The sequence below is a fragment of the Bos taurus genome, chromosome 9 (assembly GCF_002263795.3).
Source record: "Bos taurus isolate L1 Dominette 01449 registration number 42190680 breed Hereford chromosome 9, ARS-UCD2.0, whole genome shotgun sequence".
Lineage (NCBI taxonomy): Eukaryota > Metazoa > Chordata > Mammalia > Artiodactyla > Bovidae > Bos > Bos taurus.
Window position 1 is genome coordinate 76,190,075 of NC_037336.1, and position 19,611 is coordinate 76,209,685.

At 45.8% G+C, this 19,611-nt stretch overlaps 2 protein-coding genes across 7 annotated transcripts in view; one reads left to right on the forward strand and one right to left on the reverse strand.

Moving 5' to 3' along the window:
* The first annotated feature begins 24 nt into the window (after window positions 1-24).
* On the forward strand, window positions 25-6,820 carry HEBP2 (heme binding protein 2). The gene is made up of 4 exons (NM_001192213.1): window positions 25-214; window positions 742-877; window positions 1,581-1,761; window positions 5,899-6,820. Exons 1-4 carry the CDS (start codon window positions 113-115, stop codon window positions 6,095-6,097), a joined length of 618 nt encoding a protein of 205 aa, NP_001179142.1. The 5' UTR covers window positions 25-112; the 3' UTR covers window positions 6,098-6,820.
* An 8,526-nt stretch (window positions 6,821-15,346) lies between these two features.
* NHSL1 (NHS like 1) overlaps window positions 15,347-19,611 on the reverse strand; it is a 160,259-nt gene continuing 155,994 nt past the window's right edge. For 5 of the 6 annotated variants that reach the window (XM_005210990.5, XM_005210988.5, XM_024996597.2 and 2 more), the window contains one exon: window positions 15,347-18,381. In XM_005210990.5, the coding sequence (XP_005211047.1) occupies window positions 17,646-18,381 (736 nt within the window). In that variant the 3' untranslated portion in view covers window positions 15,347-17,645. The remainder of the gene's footprint in view (window positions 18,382-19,611) is intronic. The other variant, NM_001191538.1, reaches the window with a different exon arrangement.

Here is a 19,611-nt window from a genome sequence, read left to right on the forward strand (position 1 = left end):
CTGCGGGGCGGGGACTCGGGGACACGCAGGCGGGGCGGTCCCGAGCGGCCCGGCGCGGCCCCCTTCTTGGCGCAGCTCGCCGGGCTCTTTCCCGGGAGCGTCGGCGCCGCCCATGGCCGAGGTGCTGGAGCCCGATTCCCGGGCAGCCGAAGGCTCGGAGGCCCCCGTGGTCGAGACGCCGGGCTGGGAGGTCCCGGAGGATGCTGGCCCCCAGGTAGGCGCCGCCCGCAGGCTGGGAGGGTGCGGGCCGTGGGGGTGGCGAGCGCGGGGGTGTCCCCGAGCTGATCTGCAATGAGGCCGGAGGGTCTCATAGGTTTAACTAAAAAATACATTTAAAAAATTGGTCTGAGTCCTAACCCCATTCCTGCACAAACAGGAAAAGGGGGTCGGGAGCCGTCGTAACTTCAGATGCCACATTTCAATTTTCTTTCTTTGTGGCTAAAAAAAAAATATTGATCATGTCCCCAAACTCTAGATGGGACCCTCCGGGCAAAGGGGCGGAACAGTTGCTTGCTTTTAACCTGAACAGAGAGGCCGCCAACGTCTCTAATCTAAATATGGGAGCAGCGGGGGAGGGGCCCTGTCGGCGCTGAGAAGTCAGAACCTCGGGCTGGACCCAAGGGCAGCGCCCCTCCCCGGGACAGGCCGTCCTAGTGGACCAGAGATCAAGGTATCTGTACTGCTGCATCTCACGTTCTGCCTTAGAATTGTCTCCTCCAAGTTTTCCCTGTTCCATCTTAGCCCGGAAGTTATGAGGTCCGACACTACGGGCCTGCCAAATGGGTCAGCACTGCGGTTGAGTCTATGGACTGGGATTCAGCCATGCAGACTGGCTTTACAAGGCTGAAGAGCTACCTTCAAGGCAAAAACGAGAAAGGTGAAGGCGGTTTACCTTTAATGACCGTATTGTGGCCTGGCTTATTGGGTTTTCACTTATTAAAGAAATATATTTTTAGAATAGCAAAATAACCAGATGATCAAAGACTGTCCGAAGAGGAGGGAGGCCTATGCTCAGGATCCTTCCTGTCTTGAGGAGGGCTTCTGTTCTCCTTTCTGTGACTCTTCTGAATGAACTGGGCCTCTGTGTACCTAGCCTTAAGGGCTTTTCATGGCTAATGTTTTGAGATAATTTGGTGACTGGTAAAACAAGAGATATTAGGAGGCAGGAAGGGTCAACACACACAAGGTCCAGAGTCTCAAGATCTGCCTTCTGATTTGGCACTGGTGCTGTTTAGATTTTAGCAGGTCTTAGCCAACGAGACCTCAGTCTGAATTGTATAAGTAAAGAATGACCTAGACCATGTGATTACTGATTTTCCCTTCTATCTCTAAAACTATGGACTAATGAAAAATATTGATAGTACATAAATAGTTATAATGTTAATAGTACAGAAAGTGTTTAATGTGCACAGTCGCTAATTGTAATTTTGCCCTTATTTTTATTGAGATGAAAATTACCTTAAAGGTAAATATTTATGTCAAGAAACTCAGGTCAAAAAATAATTACATTTTAAAATGTAGTCATAAATACACTAAATCTGCTTTTCCTTTGCATCTAAATATATATTTTCGTGGCACAGAGATGAAAATAAAGATGACAGCTCCAGTGACGAGCTACGTGGAGCCCGGCTCAGGTCCTTTTAGCGAGTCTACCATTACCATTTCCCTGTATATCCCCTCTGAACAGCAATCTGATCCGCCCAGGCCTGCAGAGTCTGATGTCTTCATTGAAGACAGAGCCGAGATGACGGTGTTTGTACGGTAAGTGGTAGATGTCATTCACAGCACTGCTGACTGCTGGTTTTACTTGTGGGCTCTCATAGTTTAGCGCCTGTGCAGTTTAGCTCCTGTGCTTTTCACCCTTCCATGAAAACAGGCCTAATGCATTTCGTGGTGTTTTTCTAGTGACTTGTTTCATATGTTACTAAGGGTCTGTGACATGAAAAAATGAATTCATTTGAAGAGACGTCTCATGCATCCCTCCCACATATAAGAAGCAACACAAATTACACTCCCACCCCACCCCTCAAATGCATTAGACTGCCTTTACCTGCCATCGAGTTACATCTGGAGAAAAACGCTTTAAAACAGTGCATGGTACCCCTCCTCCCAAATCTAGGTTCTGATAACCTCAAACTCTTCCTTGTTCCTCCAGCCTAAAGGATGGTAGCTGCTTCCTACAGTTACTGCATTTCTCAGACCTTCAATACCTTTCCACTCATTCCTTGTATTAAATTCTCTCTGTTGGTATTTTTAAAGAGCTCCACGAAGTACATAATAGTCTTGTATTAGAGTCCCTTTGGCCCTTTCTCACCCTCTTATATCCCCTGGTGACTCAGACAGTAAAGAATCTGCCCGCAATTCGGGAGACCCGGGTTCCATCCCTGGGTTGGGAAGATCTCCTGGAGGAGGGCATGGCTACCCACTCTAGTATTCTTGCCTGGAGAATTCCATGGACAGAGGAGCCTGTGGGCTACCGTCCATGGGGTCAAAAAGTAGAAAAGGGCTGGGCGACTAACACTTTTACTTTTACCCTCCCTTGTTAAAAGACTCTGTCTCTCTGTCTCTGTTTCCTCAAGTCCCATGTACCTGTCAGACCAGCACAGCCTGGTACAGCCTCACCTGCTCCTTGGGCTCCCATCACCCTCTGCAGCACACTTGAACTTGTCACTCGAGGGCAGTGCTTTCCCATGTGCCTCCTGCAGCATCCTTGTGCTGACCTGTCCGGCCCCATGATCCTTGTCCATCCTGTACCTCGGAATGTCACCCTCTTGTCTTTCCTCTCCTCCTGGTTCTCTCCCTCCAGCGGCACCTCATCCACTCCCCACCCAGGGGTCACTGTTGATGGCCCTTACTAACCCTCATGTTATAGCAGACGTGATCTGGGCGGTCTGGTCACACTGCTTCAACTATCTGTGGCCTGTGACTCAAATTCAGTGTCTCCAGCCCTGATTTTCCTACTAGCTGGGCATCTCCGTGTGGGGGTGGAAGATCAAGCTCAACAGCTCTGAAACCCAGCTTTCCCCCAAGCCTTCTCTGACCTTACAGTGCCTGTGTCAGTAAAGCGTCTCAATGGTCTGACAGCCTCCCCAACAAGGACCATTGTGGCCATCAGCATGCTCTACCCTGATAATCAGTCCCCAAATCCAGCCCATTTGCCTCAGAAATGGTCGTGATTCCGTTCCCTTCACCCCTCAGTCACTTCCTCGGGCCCTCACCTCACAGGGACCTCAGCTGAGACCCCTGTGCTACCCCCGTGCCCAGCGCATGCCTGACGCTCACCAGATACTCCGACGTTTTTCAATCTCAGGTTTCCCTTCAAGAGCCTCCCAACTATTCTCTGCCCACCAGTCTCCTCCTCTCTCCTGCCCTCCACTCTGGAACTCCGATCTATCTTACAACAGCAACAAAACCCTAACCTGTTACAGCGTTTAAAAATCTGTTGGTTTCCTCTTGCTTCAGCGTGACATTCAGACAGTTCACAGTGTACGTATCGCCTTCATAATGTGGCCCAACCTGTCTCCCTGACATCTGTGCTCCCCTCTCCTCCTGCCCTTCACTGAGCAGGCCAAGTTCCTCCACATCTCTTTACCTTTGATTTTGGACAAGTTGCTGAGATTTTCCTTGCCAAAATCTCCTCATCTATGAAACTTCTATAGTCAGAGTACCTACCTACCTCACAGAGTTGCCATGGAAGATCAGATGAGTTAATTCACATAAAATACTCAGAACACGAGCAGCATCTTACTACCAACTCTAGCTCCCTCCCTCTTCTCTGCTTTCATCCTTTAGGACCTAGATCAATGGGCACCTTGTCCATGAGACCTTCCTCAGTGTCTGCAGTCAGCCAGCCACTCTGTCCTATGATTGTAAAATCTAATGATCTATTTATAGATTGTAACGTCATCAAGAATACAGCAACATGTTTCTCTGCCCGAATCCGACCGCTCCTGATGAGGCAGGTGTTTGGGGGAGGCTCAGTATTTGTCTGTGTCCTGAATAAAGCCATGGATAAATCACTGTAGAACAACATGTACTCAGAGGACAAAAGATGATCTCTAAGTAGGAGGTTCAAGAGTTGATTTCAAGAAAGAAGTGAGATCTGAAACAGATTCCCTTTAGGCAGAACATATTATACTAAGAATTGACTATTCCTTAAGGAGATAAATAATAAATTTGGCAGTCAGAATGTTTCCTAACACATGATTCAGAAGTATTATTATCAGTCAACATGATGAAGATTAATGAGAGTTTTGTCAATTGTCTTCAACATTTTATTTTATATACATGTGCATAGATTCCTATACTTATTCAATTAGGATTTAAAAGGTACTGCATGCCAGGAATGACTAGGTGCCTGGTAGACATTGTTGAATAAGACAGGCCTGGTTTATACTCTTGAGACTTACATCTTATCTGATGAATAGTAGGAATGCTTTTCCATTGGCATATTGATAATAAACTTTGTGCTAAAGAAGAATTAGAAATCCTATTAGAAATGTTTTTGTTTGTTTTCCTATTCTCAAACTTCAGACTCATCGTGTTTACATGTCAGCAACTCAGCTAAGTCAGTGTGCTGTCATGATTTCATCTCAGGGTGTTTTCATTTGTATACTTTAAAATCTATACTTAAACTTTTACTTTCCCACTTTTTATTAGAATCTTTTGACTGTCTTTTCATCCCCATCCTCTTAGCGGCCTCCTCACTGGTCCCTTCTCTGCAATCTAGTTTCCATCTCTCTGCCTATATTCTTACCCAGATCTGATCAAGTTACTTTGCTGCTCAATATCTTTTGGAATAATATAAAAAGGCTTTAGGATGATACACAAAGTTCTTACTTCCATGTCTGACTCACCTTTCTGACTTCAATTTATGCCTATGAAAATGCTTTGTGTTTTTTGGACTTTTGTTCTCTTATCCTTCCCCTTTCTCTGCCCAGGAAAACCATCCTCCATTCTAGACCCAACTCAGATACACCTTTACCCTTGATCTGATCATATCCTCAGTGTTCCCAAGCACTTTGATTCTGTCTCTGATAAAACTCTACTCAGACTGTATGGAGAGAGTCGCCAAAATGTCCATCTCTTCCATTAGACTGAAAGTTCATAGGATCAAAACTATATTATGTTCATCTGTCATACAGCACCTACCCTTTTCCAAGAAAAAGAGGTAGTGTTTGACAGAAAATAGAGAGAAGGCAGTGGCACCCCACTCCAGTACTCTTGCCTGGAAAATCCCATGGATGGAGGAGCCTGGTGGGCTGCAGTCCATGGGGTCTTGAAGAGTTGGACACGACTGAGCGACTTCACTTTCACTTTTCACTTTCCTACATTGGAGAAGGAAATGAAAACCTACTCCAGTGTTCTTGCCTGGAGAATCCCAGGGATGGGGGAGCCTGGTGGGCTGCCGTCTATGGGGTTGCACAGAGTTGGACACGACTGAAGTGACTTAGCAGCAGCAGCAGCAGCAAGTCTGAAAGGGAGCCACTGAGGGGGTTTCACTGTGGTCTGACCTGGTGCATCAGCATTATCAGGAGTTTATGAGAAATGCAGGCACTCAAGCCCCACCCCAGACACCCTGAACCAGCATTTTCCCAGCTGACTTGCATGCACATAAGAGTTTGAGAAGCACAGCATTAGAGCACAAGATGGTGTAAAGTCCAAATTTGCCCAACAGATGAGACCCTGTGCCTCCTCCTGGGTCCCTTCAGGGTGTGTGAGGTCACACTGAGCCTGGGAACCAGAGAAAGGGAACAGGTCAATTCAGGTGCCTAGAGGGAGGAACTCTGAAACTGCACTTCATCCAGATTTCCTTGTATCAGCCTCTGCTTTTTTTCCTAAACTAACATTCGCATCGGTATTAAAATCATTTATGGTTATTTACTTTCTCCTTTGTAGGTCTTTCGATGGATTCTCTAGTGCCCAAAAGAATCAAGAACAACTCTTGACATTAGCAAGCATTTTGAGGGAAGAAGGAAAAGTTTTCGACGAAAAGGTTTACTACACCGCAGGCTACAATAGCCCTTTCAAATTGCTTGATAGAAATAATGAAGTATGGTTGATCCAGAAAAATGAACCCTCCAAAGAAAGGGAATGAGAAAAGGAGAGAAAGGTCTACTGTCTGGGGCAAAACTTTTGTTTAACATAGACCTCATCATTACCTATAAGCAAAATGTATCTAGTATCTCTACCTGAGAGAATTACTATGAACTGAGCTTATTTCCACTGTGCCTTTTTAATGCTTGATGCCTTAGATACACAGATAATAGGGGACAGGATTCTATAAACATGTAAATCTGGCTTTTTGAGGCTCCAGGGAAATGGAATGTTCTCTCTTCATTGCTGTATCACAATCATGTTGCCTTATTTCTACTTGAATTTGCGTCATTACCCACTCCAGATATTATCAATAAAAATGGTAACGTTTATCCTGTGTGGAACTACAAGGCTGTCAAGCCTGGAGAAGTGAAGTTCAGTTGGAAACAAAAATCAAATCATCTTCTGCAGCTGCCACTTTACTTTCTCTGTTGAGCCTGCTCTTCTATCCGCCCACTGCCCCCACCACACAAGAAAAACTCACAGGACTCAGAAGTCTTGCTAATATTTTATGATAAAAATATATTTGTGAAGTTAGGAACTTCTGACTTAATTTTGATACTCAAGAAAGACATGCTTTATCCAAACAAATGTATACAAACATAGAATTTTAAAATTCACTTGAGTTTTTAATGTATTTTATGTGGTATTTCTGGAGATCACATAAAAATGATTCGGTATTCAAAGAGTGGGTTGTTGCAAAATGAGGAAGTTTTAAAATTGGACCTATTGTATTGGAATGTGCTTGTTCCGGAGAAGACATCACATTCAAACACCTGGTAGTCTGTCATGGGAAGCTTTATTGTGGGCTCCTAGGGGATGATGGTTGTAGGTGTGAAGGAGAAAAGCAGGTTGGAGCTCAGTTCAGTTCAGTTGCTCAGTCGTGTCCAACTCTTTGCGACCCCAAGAATCGCAGCACGCCAGGCCTCCCTGTCCATCACCAACTCCTGGAGTTCACTCAGACTCACGTCCATTGAGTCAGTGATGCCATCCAGCCATCTCATCCTCTGTCATCCCCTTCTCCTCCTGCCCCCAATCCCTCCCAGCATCAGAGTCTTTTCCAATGAGTCAACTCTTCACATGAGGTGGCCAAAGTACTGGAGAACATCCATTGAATGACATTACTTCCTGTTCCCATCTTTGTGTGTGTTCAAGCAGGGATCATGTGATCACTTGTATGAAAGATTTGGGTATCCAGTGGATGAAAGATTGGGGCTAGATGATGCTCAAGGTCTTTCAGCCCCAACACTATACAGTACCTCTTAGAATTAACCTCCCTAACCCACTCCGGTACTCTTGCCTGGAAAATCCCATAGACAGAGGAGCCTGGTAGGCTGCAGTCCATGGGGTCGAGAAGAGTCGGACACGACTGAGCGACTTCACTTTCATGCACTGGAGAAGGAAATGGCAACCCACTCCAGTGTTCTTGCCTGGAGAATCCCAGGGACGGGGGAGCCTGGTGGGCTGCCGTCTACGGGGTGGCACAGAGTCGGACACGACTGAAGCGACTTAGCAGCAGCAGCAGCAGCAACCTGGATACACTAGACCAACATACCTACAGTGAATAGCTTCCATAGCTATTTACGGATCACCTTCTAGGTACAGTCTGCTAAGCATTTCACTTGAATTCCCAGTCAACCGTCAGAGCAACCCTGGGTGTCACCTTGTGTCATCTCCATCTCACAGATGAGGACATGAAGGCACAGAGGTGTTAGGTGACTTGCCCCAGACGGCGTCATAAGGGCAGAGGCTGATTCCAGCCAGGCAGTGGGACTCCTGGGTCCAGGCTGTTAACCACTGCGCCTACTGGCAGTCCATGTTTAAGAGTGCAGTTTTCTCAGGCCATCAGCAAGCTCAGACTGTGTGGAGGGGTTCTTCCTGCATGTGATGACATGTATAGTCAACATGCTCATGACCTCAGAGAGGCCTTTTAGATTATAATTTTTGATAGAAAATAAGCTAGGTTTCCAGTTTCAAAATTACTATATGGATATACTTTTTTAAATCTTAGGCAATTATTTTCCAAAGGTATTTTGTTGCTTAATTGGTTTGGATTCTTTGCATTTTTGTTTTTGCTGAGAAGTTAAATTTCTTTCTTAGCTCATTTACCAGAATTAACTGTGGGTCTAACCCTTCTAGCCTTCCTACTGATGAAATGTCCACATACCTCTACTGGTATGAGGTAAATATTTACATATTTGCTATGCTAAGTCACTTCAGTCGTGTCCAACTGTGTGTGACCCCATAGACGGCAGCCCACCAGGCTCCCCCGTCCCTGGGATTTTCCAGGCAAGAACACTGGAGTGGGTTGCCATTTCCTTCTCCAATGCATGAAAGTGAAAAGTGCAAGTGAAGTCGCTCAGTCATGTCTGACTCTTGACCCCATGGACTGCAGCCTACCAGGCTCCTCTGTCTATGGGATTTGCCAGGCAAGAGTACTGGAGTGGGGTGCCATTGCCTTCTCCAACACATTTGCTCTATAACCCTATAAAAAATAGGCATCTCTTACATAGTAAATTCCATTTTAGATGAGAAAAGCATATTTCCGATTGCCAAGATGTAGTTGTAATCTGAAACATGTTCCATAAAAAAGCAATTTTGTATTCTAAGTCCAAGGTATGCCATTTCCCCCTCCTCCTCCTCCGTAAATCATAAATGAAAACATTTTTCAACTCTAAATTAATCCAGACCAGACAGGATTTCTCATAGCAGTGAATCAGTTATTTTAATTATGTGGCTGGCACTGACTACAAAATATCCCTCAGTATCTCAGTTGAGCTTTCTCTTCTCTTATGGATAGGAGCTGAGCTTTCTCTTCTCTCATGGATAGGAAATTCGTGTCTATATTCCTTTCTGAGGCTAAACCTTCCACTCTTCTTGTTGGTCTAATTCATGCTCCATCAATGAGACCTTCCTCCATCTTCAGGCCCTCCCTTTCCTCATGCTCCAAACACTCTGCTCACCAATAGGCTCTGATTCTGCCTGATCTTCCCCACCCCCCAAAAAATAAAATCCTAGTTCCCCTAGACCCTTACTTGGGACAATAATTTCCATCTCTCCCTTGCCTTGATTATCTAGTTTCTCTGGCAAGAGTTGTCCAGAGGCTTCCTTGGAGCTCTAGGTTGGGAGGACATATTTCAGGAACAGAGAATTAGGGTGCTAGTGTTAAAGAACCCCCCTGCCAATGCAGGAGAAGTAAGAGATGCAGGTTCGATCCCCGGGTTGGGAAGATCCCCTGGAGAAATGACAACCTACTCGAGTATTCTTGCCTGGAAAATCCCATGGAAAGAGGAGGCTGGTGGGCTACAGTCCATGGGGTCACAAAGAGTCAGAAATGACTTAGTGACCAAGCAGCAGCACGACAGGGAATTAAGATGGGCAACACCCCCCATCACTGTGTTTCCCACCACCCACTCACATTTGTATGTCAATTTTTCCTAAGATACACTTTCAAGTCTGCAAATTCATTTAAACTGAGTTCATTCATTCATTCTTTTCTAGTCATCCCTTGCTGCTGCTGCTAAGTTGCTACAGTCGTGTCCGACTCTGTGTGACCCCATAGATGGCAGCCCACCAGGCTCCCCCGTCCCTGGGATTCTCCAGGCAAGAACACTGGAGTGGGTTGCCATTTCCTTCCCTCTAGACATCTTTCTTTTCCTTATAAATATTTCACAGATATGTCATTTCTTTTCATCTTTCAGTAAGTCATTACTGAGTCCCTCCTGTGTCACAGGCTCTGCACACTGTCCAGGGGTTTGGCTATAGTGGCAGGCAGAAATCCCCCCCCCCAATCAGTGGGGTGATCCCATCAAATTTAACCACGTGTTCCACTCTTCTACTCAGTCCAGGTTCCAGTTGAGAATACAGCAGTGAGCAGGACAGGCAGGGCCCTGTCCTCGTGGAGTGTACGATCCAGAGAGTGAGAGAGTGCAGATACCAGTGGGGCCGTGGGATAGAGTGTGGCTGGGCAGGGTGCAGTGGCCGTCATGTGAGAGGTCAGATCAGGCCTCCCCAAGGAAGAGACATATGAGACCTGAATGGTGAGAAGGTGCCATTCAGATGACAGCCTGGGGGCAGGGAGAGCCTTTTGAGCAGAGGTAATACGTCAAAGAGGCCACCTTGGGTATCCAGAACAAAGCTGCACATACTGCTTGCTGAGCAGGGAGCACTGGCAGGACCCAGCCTCTCCAGACAAAGGGAACTGCTGATTTGTACAGGGTTTCCATAAGTGCAAAGTTCTAGGATTAGCAGACTTGCAGAATCCCTTAGGAACTGACTGAGCTTTAGTTGTCGAGGTGTGGTTACCAGAGTGAGGCCACTGCTGATAAGCATGTTTTAGGAGCCCGGTTCAGAGGTGAGATTATTGATGCAAAGTTGTCATCCATCACTTCTGGCACTTATTTGCAACTGTGGCCAAAGCACGGGCCTGTCTTGTCTGAGATTTGGAGTCCTGGCAGGCAAGCACAAGGAGGTGGACCACTTGGATCTACCTTCCCAGAAGGACCGTTGCCCAACTGTGAGGGGTGTGATTAGCTGATGTCGCCAGCTGTTACTTTCTTCAGGATCCACTGCAGATAAAGACACACTACTCTCAGGGAGGTATCTTCCCTACAAAGGAGCCAGGCAGTGAAAGCTGATAGCACACTTTTTTATGGCATCTTTCAGCCAATGACTGAACAAGGTTGTGGTACAAGGACCTAGGCATTTCTGTCTGACTCAGGACCCTTTGTATAAAGTCTTTGCTCCAGAGTTCCCTAGGGGGCTGGTGAAAAGTGAAGTGAAACTGTTAGTTGCTCAGTTGTGTCCAACTCCTTGCGACCCCAAGGACTGTAGCCCACCAGGCTCCTCTGTCCATGGAATTCTCCAGGCAAGAATACTGAAGTGGTGGCAGTTCCCTTCTCCAGGGGATGCGGACCCAGGGATCAGAGACTGTCAGATCTGTGTTGCAGTCTCCAGATCTCTTCTTCCCTTTCCCTTTCATTGGTACAACGTCACCATACATCTTTTGTATTCCCAACCCTGTCTCAGCATTGAACTGGCACAGCTGGTATCAGAGTGGTCCCAAGATCATGGTCAGTAAGACAGCACTTTGGGGACTGGGTCACAAACTGCCGGTCTGGTCCCATCCCTGCGGACAGGCCATACATACACAGCTCCTGGCACGAGGCTGTCTAGTTACTAAGTTTAGATGCAATGGCATACTGGTGGGAAGGAATGCAGTGACTGGTGAAGGATTCAGGTGTTTTAAAAACTGGGGTTGGGGTGGATAATGAGTGTAAGGGCAGTGGACTTGAATGGTCATGACTGAGTTGGATTGTTGTCCCACAATGATCCAATGCCCCAGGTGGATCATGAAAGTTAAGGTTAATTAACATTTAAAGCTATGCGTAAGGGCCAGAACCTCTTTGGTAGCTTGTTAAACAGTCCTCATCTCATACTGAAGGCAAGTGCAGGATTGGATGGTAAAAGTAATAACTGCCAACAGATGTTCAACCAAGCCTGATGTGCTATGTCAAGGTCAGAATCAAACCTGGAATGTGAAATGGGGACATCTGGTGCGTGCGGCCCACAGCTTTGACTCCCTAAAGTTTCTGAACATTCTGAGCCTGTAGAAGAGGCCCACCCTCCCTCCATTAAGACTAGAACTATTGTCTCTCCCTCCTCTCACGCTAACACAAGGAAAGACAAGATACAGGTCTTCCCCCCCATAAGGCAGCAGGCAGCCCTAGGAGCTGTCCCTACCCATCTCCCAGCTACCAGGCATTTACCCAAGGTTAAGTCACAGAATAACCTGGCAGAAGCCAAGCTGGGCCTGATGAAGAGATGGACAATGTGCCAAGGTTGCCACATGGCTAGCCAGCATGTCCTGTCAGGGCCCGGGAGAATACCCTTGGGACCAGGCTTTAGTCTTGGTCAAAGATGCCAGGACACAAGACTGAAAAAGGGAAAGTTTGACTTGGGAATATTGCTCAGAATACAGCATTGAAGGCCATGAATAAAACTCCAGGGGACAGAGCAAACTCACTGCTTTAGGGCCATGCCTAGTAGCCAGAAAAAAGTAATAGAAATGTTGGAATGCCTGAACTGCTGGGAGAGGTAACAGAGGAAGGCAGTCTCACGGAAGGGGCGTGCTGGAATGTGTATAGCACATGTGGCAAGGAGGCCTGTCAGATTTTTGTCTTAGTCTATTTGGGCTGTTCTAACAGATCATCATAGACTCAGTGGCTTAAACAAAGAGAAAAGTATTTCTTATGATTCTGAAGGCTGAGGATTCCAAGATCAAGGTTCTGGCTGAATAAGTGCCTGGTGAGGCCCACTTCCAGGCTTGTAATAGCCATCTTCCTCCCACCTTCTCACACAGTGGAGAGGGAGAGGGGATCCCTGGTCCCTTTCTCTTCTTGTAAGGACGCTAGTCCTACCTGGGGATTCCACTCTCATGACCTCACCTAAACCTAATCATCTCCCAAAGGCCCATCTCCAAATATTAATACCATCACTTTGGGGGCCAGGGCTTCAACATCTGAATTTGAGGGGGAAGACAATTCAGTCCACAGAAACTGTGTTCCATGGGAGGGTTCAGAAGACCCACCATTTACTAAGGCCAGTGGTCACCTTGGGGGCCAGGGCTTCAACATCTGAATTTGAGGGGGAGACAATTCAGTCCACAGAAACTGTTCCATGGGAAGGTTTGGAGGTGCCACCATTTTCCAAGGCCAGTGGGCATGCACTGGTGCAAGAGGCATGCACATCACCAAGGACTCTGTGGAGGCTCTCTCTGCAGTCTGGGCTGGAGAGGCTGGGATAGGGCTTATGCTTGCTGAGAGCAATGTGGATGATGATGCAACCTTGCAGAGGCCAGGTGGAAGTGCTCACCACAAAAGTCAGGATGTATCAATTATACTAAACACCAAGGTCAAAATGGCAGCCAAGGGGGTCTGTCTTATTAAGTCTTAGAAGATAGTTAATGGAACATAACATCCTTAAGGACAAAATACTTTGGCCACCTGATGTGAAGAGCTGACTCATTGGAAAAGACCCTGCTGCTGGGAAAGATTGAAGGCAGGAGAAGGGGGTGACAGAGGACAAGATGGTTGGATGACATCACTGACTCAATGGACATGAGTTTGAGCAAGCTCTGAGAAATTGTGATGGACAGGGAAGCCTGGCATGCTGCAGTCCATGGGGTTGCAATTTAACGACTGAACAACAACGGATGAAATAGAATAACCAATAAGAGTAATTATATATAATCAAAAGAGAGCAAGGATGGATCAGCAGGGGGCTGAGATCATCTTCCCCCTCAACTCCTCCCAAACCCCACAAAACTGTAATCCCTTGCCCAGTTTCCAGACACAAAACTCACTGGCTGAATAACCGGAACTTTAGGGGAAAGATCACTGCAATATTTCATCAAGTGTGTACACTAAAGATTCTGCTAGTGTTTTTCCAATAGGTCCTATGATCATTTACTCAGGTGACTTGTACATTGGAGAAAGAAAAAAATACCCAGATATGTCAGGGTTCAAATTGACATTTGATACCTAGAAACTCCAAATATCATCATAGTTCCCCTTCCATTTTAAAATGGGAGCATATGGACTTTGGAGAATAAATGGAGTTCTAGTCAAAGTTTGGCTTATAGTGGGTTCCCTGGGTCTGCAAACCCTCACTGGTTGTTTCTCCAACCCTCAAATATATAATTAAGATTGACATACTTGACAGGCAAGATAACCCCGTACTGATTCACTGAGTCTTAGCTCATGTTCACCATAGCCAACCCCTCTTATCTTCCTCTGAGAACTGTATCAGTCAACTGCAAAGCCGGTGACAAATGACTTACCCAGTGGGTCTTGGAGGTAGACAGCCCAAGGCTGGTACGGTGACTCTGGATGTTATCAATGGACCAGGCTCCTTTCCCCTCTGCTTTCCACACCACGTGGCTTCTTTCATCCTTGTTGCTGCCTCAAATGTTGCAGTAGTAGTTTCTCCTCCAGCCTCCCATCCATTGGAGGGATAAAAGAAGGAAGGGGATGGTACCTACACAAGAAAAGCAGCTTTCCTGGAAACTCACAGACTATTTCCTATATCTCAATGGCCAAAACTGTGCCACGTGCGTGGCCTTTCTGACAATGGGGGAGGAGGGGCGGAGGTGTTTTGGTTGGTCTGAACCCATTTCAGGTGTTCTGTTGGTAAAGGAGAACTCATGTGGTGGGGGAGGGGGTCCCAGCAGGGTTTTCCCAGTGTTCTTCCTTTTCTATCTACTCTGACACTAATGTTTTATAGGATAGTTCATTGTATGTCTTTTTCACCACGTTTGATGTACCTTAATTATCTCCAATCCACATTTTTCTTAGAACTCCCTCTTTACCTAGCATACGATTAAGAATTTGATAAAGGGTTTCTTTTTTTCATTGCTAAACAAATGACTCTAGGTCACTAGTTCTGGTTCTGTGAATAAAGGCCTCTGTGCAAGGTAGTTTAGGGCAACTCACTGCGAAAAAAAAACACAAAAAACTATGTTACAGTAACTGAATAGTTTATAAAAGGAAATCAGACCTCAAGGTCCATGTTTTCTTCAAAAGACCCTTCTTCCCCACCTCAACAATATTCTAATATTTGTGAACGTAAATTATCCTATTGTGCTCATTTCATGATGAAATCTCAGCAATATAAACAATTACACACATTCAATTAAGCACATTAATGCAAAACCAACAGGCCAATCTTGTGTTTCTCCTGTCCTCCTGGGATGCTCACCCCAGAGCTGGGTGTGGTGTTAGTGGATGGGAAATAAGATCGAGATAAAGAAATGCCTCCTTTTCTTTCCTCAACATTGTGATTCCTCAAACAAATATGCTCTCTTCACCACAGGAAAAGCAATGGTTACAATAAACATTCTTTAGAAACAGGAGGGCAGAGATCAGATGAAAGCTAAGGCTGCGTCCAACTGACAGACCAAATGGTCATTTGTTTCTCTCCCAACTCTCAGAAAAACAAGGTGGAAATAGCTTAGCCAGGGTGGTGGTGGAGGCTTTCAAGTCTGGGGTTTAAGGAAGAGTCAAGAAGTCTGCCTTCACTGAGTTTTTAAATACAATGTGTTCATTAACAGTAGCCAGTCCCACAGAGGAAATCAAGTAGCAAACCTGAAGATGCCTGTTCTGGGATGAGTCTAGACTCGTCTCCCTATATTTCATCCATGCTGTGCAAAGCTCTAGCATCTCTCCACATGTCACATGACCCGAACTCTCAGTCAACACATTATTGGGATTTTATTCAAAAGTTCACAAGACATCACTTAAGAGCTGCTTTTCCCACTGTCCTTTTAGACGACACCATCCACAGTGTCTGTGAGGTTCTCTCTCTTCTCTGTTGGGTCCTCACCTCCCACAGGCACCTTCTGGTCCTCACTGCTGCTCTGTCTGTATCCAGCAAAGCACTCAGCAGTTTGGTACAAGAAGACCTAACTCATCATTCAAAAATGCATGTACAAACAACAAGAACAAAAAAGGTTCAAATATTTACTTTACAATTGTTTTATTCAAAGCGAATGAAAAAACCTAGTATATTTTTCCTTTACAAATGGGGATTAAAAAAAAAGTTTTATCATTAGTTTTGAGGGTACTTATCTTACCTTCAACATAAATGATTTATATATTAAATTTGTTTTCTGATAGCCAAGTACATTTTAATCTTTTTTAGGTAGCTATGAGACGATTTCATATCCGAGAGCCAATGTCATTTTTCTGAAATTGAGGATAAAAGATTCTTGTGCCCAATGTAGAATAGAATACACTTGCTCCAAATGGTAGACAGTCCTTTTGCTCTTGGCCAAGTGTCAGGTTTTGATATCTGGTTGTGTGAAAAGACGTGTTTTGCTTTCTTCAGAGAATAGGAGTCTTAATTCTTTAGATTTATTTTTGTTTCAAAGATGCATCTGAAATGGGTTTGTCACGCTTTAGAGTGTAAACCTTGCGATGACTGGGCCTGTGCAGTCCAGCTTTTAGACGATACTGTCACACAAAAAAGATGATAATCGGCAACCGCACTGTCTTTAGGCCAATGACCTCAGTACGCTCATCTGCGGCCCTTCTGATGAAGAACACAAGACTCTGATTTTATTGAACCAACAAATAAAGAAGTCTATGTACACGACAGTTGGGAGGAAGTGGTCACAAGAATATCACATAAAAATAAATACTTTACACACTTTTCTTCCACGTCTAAAAGTGTTAAAATTCTAACCGGAGAAGATTAGAAGGTAATTAGCCAAATTCAATTATTTATAAAAAATATAAAAACACACAAACCAAATGATGCAAAAAATCTTTTTAATCTAAAAACTCATTGCTCAGGGCTAATTAAGAGCCAAGCCCTGCCAATGCTTATCAGTTTATTTGACCAAAAAGAGCTAGTCAGCATTTTCTTCCAAGTAAGATAGTATATAATAGATTTTGATAAACCTTTCTAAGTGAGGACATGATACTGCAGGCAGTTCAAGGAAAAATAGCATTAACTTTTTCTTTGGTGTAACCAAAAGTTAGCAAATGTTGACATTTCAAGTGATAAGAAATTACCAAATGGAAGTTTAAACTCTGGTGTAAAAAAAAAAAAAAGAAAACAGTTGTAAAAGGAAAGGCTCCACCCACAGTTCTGTAGTGCAAGTTTTAAAGTTTAATTCTGAAAAACAATTTTATTGAATAAGCAGGAACCAAATTCCAGCAGTGTATCACTTATTCCTCTCCCTTACTCTCATCTCCATTACCCTCTCTGCATGGGCCCCTGTCATTCCTGTTCTCCAAGGAGGTCTCAGCTGCTACTCAGGGAGGCAAGGCATTTGAAAATGACCCACATTTCTTCCAACCAGGCTAGGAGTGGTGTCTCCGCTGCACAGCAGCAGACCCTGAGTTACAGCATTGCCATGTCCACACGTCTGTCGTTTTTACAAAAAAGGAAGTACCTGAACCAATTAGTCGCTTAGCCCTTTTCCAGCCTTCGGGGGTAACCACAACCCGCTCGCCTGGAAAGCCCATACCCCCATGTGCTCAGAACCAGCAAACCTGCCCCCGCTTTCCTAGAAGTAATGGTCCTCTCCCTGGAACTACTTTCCATAAACATGATACTTTTAAAGCAATTACCACCTAGCCCAGAAGGCTCCATTACTCTACCTAGCTTAACAGCTCTCTCCTATTTCTGTACATGCTGGTGGTGGTGGTGGTGGTGTGTGTGTGTGTGTTTAATGTAAAAAGTGTTCTGAATGCACACACACATGCACATCCCTCCACACACACCCAGCATTTAGCAAAAAAAAAAAAAAAAATCTTCCCCAGGAAGCACTTTCAGAAGTTAAGCTTCTACTTGCGTTTAAACCACAGGGCAAGTGCCACGTGAGTCCTCAATAGCCCTTCCCCTCCGCGGCGAGGCTGGCGGTGCCCGGGCCCACAGCACAGATGCTGAGCGGGATCACGGGACAAGGCAGGGCAGGGGACCTGTCAGGCTTCCTAGAGCCATGTGCTGCACATCTCCCCACATCACCTGGGAGCTTCTCGCCCCTAACTCTTATCCCCGGCGAGACCGCCTCGCTGTTCTGAAGGGCCCCTGCCCTCTGCGCTGGGCAGCCCCACTGCCGGACCAGGAGCCTGGGCCTCCAGCGGGGCAGCGGGTCCCCCGGCACAGAGCAGGCTGCCCTCATCCACACCACCCCCTGCCAGTCCATCCAGCGAACACCCCCTTGTAGCACCCGGGGCCCGAAGAGCCGTGCTGTCTATGGGCTCCGTGGCTTCCCCTTCGCCCTCCGAGATGACGGTCATGGGGCTGCTCTGGATCCGGTTCCGCACGCTGTACCTGCTGCTGGCGGCAGAAGGCGGCGTTCGACTGCGGCCGTACCTGGGGCCGGAGAAGGACAGACTCCGAGGCATCAAGCCTTCGGTCTTGGCCCACTCCTCCTGCGCCCTCCTGTTCTTGCTCGGGGAGCAGTTTGACGGGCTCTCGGGCGTGTCTGGCGATGGCTCCGACCTTGACCTCTGGAATCTAGGGTCTGTGTTTTTGAGCATCTCTGCAGCTGACATGCGGGCGCTGGTATCCGAGCGGCTCCCCTTTTTCAGCAGCAGAGCTTTGAAGTTGTCACTGCTGGTGCTGCTCTTCCGGACGCTTCTCTGAATGGACCCCACTTGCTTCTGGGAGGCCAGGCTGGGGGCGGCACCAGTAGGTGTCACTGGTGGGGAGGGAGAATGGTTTCGGGAGTGATCATCCTCTGAATCTTTACGGCCAAGGACTTTCCTCTTAGACCTGAGATTTAATAACATTAAGATGAAGGTTAACTCCCGGTGGGCCACTGGATGTGGGCCAGACACCACCCTGCTTCTCTTACTGATATTCAGGCCACCATCTATTATTTTCACTATGGAAAGTTCCAAACACCCAGGCAAAAAGAATAGTTCATTGTATTACTATGTGTGTCCATGACCCAGTTATGATAATTATTAACTTATGGTCACTGTGATTTCATTTCCACACTCACTGGATTATTTTGAAATAAATTGCAAACATCATATTAGCTTACTTTGGATAGGATCATTTCCAAAGTTTTTCATAATTGCCATTTCTTATTTAACTCTTTTACATGAGACTGATATTGGGGTTGACCTTCCTTTCTTTCTGCTCTTCCATTTCTTGTTTGATGCTGGCACCTGAATGGCCTAGTAGATAAGCCAACTCCTAGAATATCCCACACACTGAGACAGGCCCCCCACCTCAGATTCTAGGACAACACTAACTTTACATTCTCAGTCATTCTAGAGTTTGACATAAAACCAGTTTTCCTTAGCTCTTACTGGACCATATGTCAACTCCTAGAAATCCAACTTTCCAGAAAACAGGAATGAACCTTCCACACTAGATCCTATTTCCTGACTGACATCCTCTCACTGATCCAGAGAATGTGAAGAATGGGGTAGAGAGTGAAAGAGGAGGGGCCTTCAGGGAGAGTAAAATTGTCCGGGGATAGTTCTTGTCCTGTCTCTAAGACCCTCCCTGCTCAATGTGTTTTCTGCTGAGAGTGAATTACAGGAAATGAAGCAGATGATCCAAGTGGCCCTTGCTGGTATCTTCATAACCACCACTCAGTGTGGGATGAATCACTCAGCTAAGTACAGGTTGAGCTTGCTTTAAGAAAACAGTGTATTTTAAAAATATGTGGTTATACCTCTTCTGCTATAAAATCCTAGAACATGCAATGGACAAAGGTTGAAAGAATACTATCTGAAATAGAGAGATTAAGAGTTGAATCTGAGTAACTTTTAACTATGTAATCCTGGACCAGTAATTCATCTATTTATAAGTTTTTCGTACTTGTAAAATGCGGGTGATGATACCAGCCTCACCGGTTTGTGAGGATTCAGTGAGATAAAGGATCTCTGGAGTCATATAGACCTGGCTTTACCCACTGTGAAAGCTTCCTTGCTTTGTGACCTGGGGCAAGTTTCTGATCCTGTTTCCTATCTGGAAAAGGGGGAATAA